The following is a 7,861-nucleotide window of genomic DNA, read 5'->3' as shown; positions in this document are numbered from 1 at the left end:
TTCATATTCAATAAAATAATCACAGTAAAAAGGTGATGTTTGTAGCCAGCGCTGAGTCCAGGTAAGGTTTTGGGCCTGTGAGTAGCTTACACTGTAATTTTAACACAGCGAATAAAATGTATTTTCAGTGGGTAAAATGCAACATTACCTTAAAGTCATGAGTAACCTCAATAAATGCTGTACAATCTTTAATGGTTATGGGGTAGGCGTTTAAAAAGAGCCTTCCATTTTAACTGCAATATTACTTTATACTATATTGTACAACCATGTGTAGGTATCACACTAACTTTAAATTAATTATGTTACTTATATAAATTCTTAAATATAAAGCCATACAGAAATGCATTAATAAGTTATTAAAACAGTTTAATGTTATAGGCACCTTTTTGTAGCAGTTGTCTCTGACGTTGGTTCCAGTTGGATTTGTAGCTGGACTGGGGTGTTTACGCTTCAACCTATGTAGCTTGCTGGCAAATTGTTCTTATTCTTACTGTGACTGGCTACAAAGACAACAGGGCTAGACAAAATTGGATGATGTTGTTGGGTTGGTCTTTCTTGCATAAAGTTTCCTAGTAATGGAAGGCATTGTATTGTGGGAGATGCAGTTGTTAGTGGGAGTTTTAGGGGAGGCAGACAAGCTGTGCAGCAAAATTGCTATGCGTATTTTTAAGCATTACATTTAAATTTGTGTGAATTTCAGATTTTTTAATGTGTAAAAAACGCAGGTAAGGAGTTTATTTGGACCACTGTTTGTAGCTAATGATGAAAACTGAGTTGATAATCTTACTGGGGGATGTGGTTTATTATGTGGTTAAATATAAAAAGAGAAAAAAAAAAAACAAGAAGAAGAAATCCAGAATGTTCCAACTTGTTTGGACCCAGCTCTACAGGTTTAATGCTCGGATTCAAACTACAGTTTGAATGATTGGGTCCATATTACAGTTTAAATGATTATAAATAACCATTAATAAAGAACCGCTTGGTAGAGCTTCGTTTGGAGTGTCTTAGTTTTAATACAGTAGCTGAAGTTAATCTCCCACCTTCACTATCTTATCATTAGGAGTGTGGGGATACGCTAGATAGTTATACACACTCTAGAAAAAGAACAGTTCACATATTTGTAGTTCCCTGTATATTCTGTTTAAGGACAGTGTTCAAATCTACCAACAAAAAGTTGCATCTGTGTATGTCTGTTTTTTTATGTGGGTTGAGTTATTATGCAAGGTAACCAATCTTTGTAATGTATTAAATAACAATTGATAAGGGCTTTTCATCTGGCTTTAAGTTCATTTTGAGGATGAGAATATATCAAACTGAAATTGCTGTATTTAGAATGTATCCCTGATTTGGAAAGTAAAGTAGAATTTAGGCATCCCTGTAAGGGGAGAATATATATGTTTTGTAATAGTTAGTGCCTCATCAGCCCATTGTTAATTAATATATAGATGCTGGTAGGTCGTAAAGAGAAGATAGTTTTGTATTAATAATGTGTTTCTCCTCGTTACAATGTATTAGTTCTACACTGTGAACCACTGCACATCTCAGAAAGGCTATCTATGATCCTTATTTTAAAAGGGTTACATTAAATGCCTGTCTTTATTGGTTAAATCCATAGCTATTGTTGACATACAGTAATATTTGATTCCAAATTTGAGTTTTCTCTTGTAGACCGACCAGCACTCTAATAGGAAGGGAAAGTTGACAATATTACAGTGCAATAAATCAATCCAGAGGGATAAATGGGTTGGCTTCAGCATTTAGGATTATACTGCTAGGTCATCAGATCTCACTCTGCTACTGTACCCGCTGGCCTTGCTTAGTCTACGTTTATCCTTAAAAAGGTTCTCATGCCCAGGAGGGGCAGCTGAACTATTGGAGGTCTCACTTTCTTGCAGGTAGTGCATTTGGAGAAAATCTTCACCCTCCAAGTTGTCACAACTATGGTGACGCTCTGTGGCCATATTGGCAGAGTTCTGCTGGTGGGCCAGCTTGTTATTGAAAGGGTTGTAACGGCCATTGGTCGCCACCAAACACTGGCTAAAATCTGGTGGAGGTGTGCAAGCCTGGGATGGTCTGGCTGGTGTGTCAGGTTCCTTGGAAATAGGGGCAGCTGCAGCAGGGTTAGGGGAGGAGTTGTAGGTTCTCAAACACTGCTTCAACTTCTTCCATCCAAGATGGTAAAGCTCCACCACACTCAGAAAAAGTGAGAACACTGCCACAGTAAGCATGAACACTATGAAGACGTTCTTCTCAGTTGGCCTGGACATGTAGCAGTTCACAGAATTAGGGCAAGGCCAATTATGGCAGTGATAGAGGGGTTTCATGAAGATCCCATAAATAAGATACTGACCCACAATGAAAGCCACCTCAATAACAGTCCTGATGAGGATACTGAAGACATATGTTTGGAGTAAAGTCCCCTTGAGCTTGATCTTGACAGTGGCTTCTTCTTTCATTGATACATCCACCTTGTCTTCTAGATACTGTTTGCCACCTATTTGGGCCCTGTCTTCATGCTCTCGCAGTCTCTTTTTCTCCTCCATGCGGACTGTATGCATAGCATGTCCCATGTAGATGAGGGAGGGGGTTGAAACAAATATAATCTGAAGAACCCAATAGCGGATGTGCGAGATGGGGAAAGCCTTGTCATAGCACACATTCGTGCAACCAGGCTGCAGGGTGTCGCATTGAAAATCGCTTTGCTCATCTCCCCAGGAGGACTCGGCTGCAGTGCCCAGGACCAGGATACGGAAAATAAATACCACAGTGAGCCAGACCTTTCCCACTATCGTTGAGTGCTCCTGTACTTCTTCAAGGATGTTTCCCAAAAGACTCCAGTCACCCATTACTGCTCACACCTATCTGAGAAGAGGCCTAACAAAAACAAAGCAGAAAAAAAAGATTTTATTATCATTAATTATGTATTCATCCAGTACACATATTTACCTGGATAGGTTATTAAGAGGCATCCTACCTAAATAGCTGTAAAAATAAAAACAAATTGAGTCTCAGTTGCGGGCAAAGTAAGAAAAATTGCAGAAAACTAACTAGCTCTAATAATTGCGGTAATTTACAAAATCCAAGCCTATTTATTTATTTATTTATTTATTTATTTATTTATTTTTAAAATCAAAATGATGTGCTTAAATGATAAAAACACTAGCATTATGCTGTATGACAAATAATGTATTTGTGTAACCAGAAATGTTTTTACTCTAACTATGCATTCATTCAAAACAGAACGAACAAATAAAAAAGATGTCGATAATCTCACCAGTACATTTAGTTGTAACAAAAGTGATGGACAAAATCAAGTCTAGTTATCTTAAACCTTTACATTTTAGAAGCATTGAAGGTCAGTGCCGAACACCCACTGGCAGTCTTCTTGTGCATGCCCTGTTAGCTTGTGCATGTTTGTTAGCTTGGGAAACCATGATTGACATCTTAGTATAGTGATTTCACAGGGAGAGTTTGTTACTGTTGTAGAAGTGGCAGCTGGGAGATCCAGAGGTAACTAAATTGTCTAGTGATAAATAATTATAATAATTTTTTCAGTTATAAGATTATTATTATTTTTTTTTTTTTTTTTTGGTACTTTATTTTCTGTGTGTCTTTGCTTGTTTGGGGCCGTAGTTAAAAAATTGAATCAGCGTGCTGCTGTTTTGACAATTTAAAATACAAAAAAAAAAAAAGTTCAAATTATTGTGTATATTATATGTAAAATGTTGTGAAATATTGTTAAGAGTTTGGGTTCAAAGTGCATGTCACCGTTTGGAAACTGCAATACTATTTCCAAAAAATGAAAAAATTCCAAAAAATCGAATGGCAGGAACTGGGGTATATTGTTTAAATACCAAAAACATTTCAGGTAAGAAACACTAAAAAGGAGGTTTAATTAAGTTCAGATGATTAGTGTGTGTTGTGAAATATGTATGTGTTCACGGAGTGTTTTGTGTGCAGTTAGCTGATGATGCTGTGTCTTATTTTTGTGATTTTCACAGAGCACTTTTTTAAGAATCTTGTTCCCCTTGTTCCATTGTAATAACATCATTGCGCCTTCTTGATCCGTACATAAAGGGGGAAATTAGTCAAATCTACACCCCAGCAAAAATGTCCACTTTGGCCCAGCAATGGCCCAGCACAGGTTGAAATATTGGCCCACAACTGGCAGACGTTGTGGGCCCTGTATGGATTTGCCAGAATTGGCCACAAGTCATTGGCCCAGTGCTAGTTGCTCACATTGGCCCAGTGCTGGTTGCTCACATTGGGCCCATGTGGATTTGCACATCGGGGGCATTGTGGCCCCAAGTCATTGGCTCAATGTGGGCAGCCAGCACTGGGCCAATAGCTTGGAGGCACAATGGTCCCAATGTGCAAATCCACATGGGGCTCACACCGGCTGCCAGTTATGGGCCAATATTTCAGCCCATGTTGGGCCATTGTTGAGCCAACGTGGACATTTTTGCTGGGGAGGGAAATCCAGGAGAATAATCAGGCTACATTGCAAATTCCAGCAGCTGATTGTGCGTGCCATGAAGTAAAAATTAAGTCCCGAGATTTTGTAACTTGCAGAGGTACCGCTTGCTGAGGTTCTGCGTTTTGCAACGCTGCTCTGGTGCACTGCTAGACTTTGTGGTAGAAGCTGGATATTGTGGGATCCACAATTTACACAATATTGCAAATTAAGTAGGGCCCTACTTATACCCCTATTCACTTACTATAATAAGCAATTTCAGATCATTATTCAGTTCAGCATACTTTGTTGTAGATATTTACTAAAACTGGCAATGTATGTACACCAAGCTACACAGCCTTCCACTCTAAGGCAGTTGCTCTCTGATACAAGATTACTGACAGTTATTGGACAGTAGTGCAATCCAGTATATTGAAAATTCCTAGTGATAGTTGAGAGGGGTTTCCCTGTCATTATATACCCCAGGGCCATTGACAGTAATAAAACTCCCAAGCATCTCCTTCAATCATGCCAAGGAGGTAGCCAATATGGGAGACAGTCTACATCAGACTGACCATCTAACAAGCTCACTGAATCCACATATTTCCATAGCAAAATAGACTACCTGGTCCTTCAGAACTTTCAAAGGATTTTTTTTTTTCAGCTCAGAAAACCACATCTAATACATACTGTTCTTTTATCTGGAAGGGAGTATCAATGTTTATACTCTCCTCGGAAATTCTACTAGAGTTCCCTTGAGAGGTTTTCGCGACATTCTGGTTCTAGAGAATGGAAAGTTCAGCATCGTTCCCTGGGGAAGTTCTGACAACATGTCAGCAGTTTATAAATAGCAGCCTTACGCTGTGAAAACCAAAGAACTGGGCAGGCAGCAACAACCTTTCTCATAACGTAGACTGCTGTACTTTAGAGAAGGGTCAGTGAGAATTGGTTTCCAGCAAGGGGGGGTACTGAGAACTGCAGTTATATATTTTTATTACATCAATCATAATGAGACAAAGTAAGAATTGTTTTTTTAACTATGTTGAACTGTTTTTGTTTTTTTGTTTTTTTAATTATGTTGAAGCTATACACAGGTGTATTAACCAAGTTCTTAAAGTCCCTTTCATGAGTTTAATTGGCTTCAGTTATGTTTCAACAACTTTTAAGCCTTTAAGGGTAAACATATTTTACTAATGGAATTAGTTTGGCTAATATACAGTCAAAAACATACACACAATAAATGAAATACAAATGTAATTAAAGACTTAGCACCTCCCTCCTGTTAAAGTTAGTGAGGGTACATTAAAATAACTGATAGCAGTTTTTGTGATTGCACTATTTGTGATGTTCGTTTAAAAAAAAAACCAAGAAATTCTCTATGTTGCTTATACCCTAGCTGCCCCGTCAATGACATTTAAATCAACGTAAGAATATAATTCACAGAAAGGCCCCAAAACATTTCTGAAATATCTGAGACATTCTGAATAACAGGAACACGTTGAGAAGAGTTTTGACAAGACACCATCTTGTAATGACTGACTGGAGCATGAACGACGCCAGCCCTCTTCTCCAGTATGGTTGAGAGTTACAAGACTCCAGATTAGTCAGCATGCCACCTGTTTGCCAAATGCGTCCCCTGTAAGGGCTGAGCTTGGCAGCCACAACTTAAGACAAAATCCAGAAATCTTCACCAACGGCACTGTCCAGTTTGAACTGAACGTGTAAATATATTGAAAACCCTGCAGCTGCACTGACTGTACTGCAACCTTCATATACAATTAGACAAGCACAATATTTAGGAAAAAGAAAAAAAGTAATTCTGATATAGTAAAGATATATCAGAATATTGTATTTGAATAACTGATCTAAGTGCAGTTTTAAAACAGTACACTTCAGACAACTTGAACTCTCGTTCACACAACAGTAGCAGCCAGTCATAGGGGTAGCATTCTTGTTTGTTCTTCTAAAAACAAAACTCACCCCACAAAAATCCCAATTGATGCATCCCAGGGGTATATTACTTATACCCTCTGTAGTTTATTGTCTGTACAATACAGCCTCAAAAGCCAACCTCATATGCAGTACATTATGTGTTGGCCATCTACTTAGAAGATACATAAATATGGTTGCGTTTTTCTGCATACAAAAATACAGGGTTAAGACATTTGTGGATTTGCTAATTTAAATAACCTATAATGAAAGATTTTGGAAACTGGCAGTTCAGTACCCAGCACCTAAAAAACATGACAAATTCTTACCGGCTCCAATGGAAGTAGGAACAGTGCTGAGACAGTATTAAACTGCAGTAGTCGTTGGATTCTCTCAGCTCATACATGGACAGAGGCAGCACTTGTGTTTAAAGAGTTCCCGGAGCAGGGGGCAAGGCTTCATATAATCTATGCATGTTTGGGGGGGGGGGGGGGGGGGGGTCAGGAAATCTGTTTTTTTTTTTTTAACTCTGGAGGAGCCTAAACAACAAGATACAGACACAAACTGAAATAAATCAATAAAACAAACCAAGCTCTACTAATAATGGCTCAGTATGGGATCAGACACATCAACCACCAAAGTATGTTCATACATAGTCTGTTTTATTCAAATTAAAAACTTTTTTTTTATTTAAAGAATACATTTTAAATCTGTAACGCGGCACAGTTGGGCTTGTGGTTAGCTTACAAGAGTAAAAAATGTCAGTATTGGGGTGTGTGTCAGTCACTCAGTGCCACACTGTAGGTCATCGTGTTAAGATGGGGTTCCTGAGTTATATTAGTCCATTACAACTGATCATGCAAACTGTCACTGAACCAATGCTAAAAGTTACAGCAAAGGAATCGCTTTTGGAGCATTACTTCGTGTAATAAAATGAGTAAGCAAGGCATTATACAACAAGAAAGGCTTAATTACAATTCTTTTTATTTATGTCCCAGTACTGACATGCACACCTTAAACGTTAAGAATTTGCAGGTACAGAACTCAAAAACATTTTTTACAAAATTGTAATTGGTCCGTAGCCACTATTCCTTGAAAGGGTAGATTCTGCCATTGTCAAGCAATTGTTAAGATTCAAGAAGTTGAAGTCGTAGATCTTAAAAAATATAGATTTAGAAACACTTTATAACACTGCCCACTGGGTGACTGAACCTGGTATGACTATGTGACATGTTAGCATTGTGGAAAGAGAACATGATACTCGGTTATCAGGGAAGTAGGAAATACCAATCTGTTCAAAGCCGAGATGTTTATTTGGTAATGTGTTTTTTCAGAAGTCATTTTAAACAATATAGTTTCCTAGTGCTCTGGCTACCAAAGGATATCGGTTGAAAGAGTCGATTACAACAGAAGGCAAAGGACAGGAAGAGGGTCGATGAGCAACTGATATTTTAAACTTCCAAAGCAATGCACCTAACG

The 7,861-nt window shown here is 38.3% G+C and overlaps 1 protein-coding gene across 1 annotated transcript; it reads right to left on the bottom strand.

Moving 5' to 3' along the window:
- Nucleotides 1-800: 800 nt before the first annotated feature.
- Nucleotides 801-6,796, bottom strand: LOC121328130 (gap junction alpha-5 protein-like). The gene is made up of 2 exons (XM_041272641.1): nucleotides 6,712-6,796; nucleotides 801-2,874 (listed from the first exon to the last, which is right to left on the bottom strand). The coding sequence occupies exon 2, from the start codon at nucleotides 2,844-2,846 to the stop codon at nucleotides 1,764-1,766; it is 1,083 nt and encodes a 360-aa protein (XP_041128575.1). The 5' UTR covers nucleotides 2,847-2,874; nucleotides 6,712-6,796; the 3' UTR covers nucleotides 801-1,763.
- Nucleotides 6,797-7,861: the final 1,065 nt, after the last annotated feature.

The sequence above is a fragment of the Polyodon spathula genome, chromosome 15, assembly GCF_017654505.1.
Source record: "Polyodon spathula isolate WHYD16114869_AA chromosome 15, ASM1765450v1, whole genome shotgun sequence".
Taxonomy (NCBI): Eukaryota; Metazoa; Chordata; class Actinopteri; order Acipenseriformes; family Polyodontidae; genus Polyodon; species Polyodon spathula.
The sequence above is the reverse complement of the archived record's forward strand: the minus strand, read 5'-3'. Positions and strand labels throughout refer to the sequence as shown.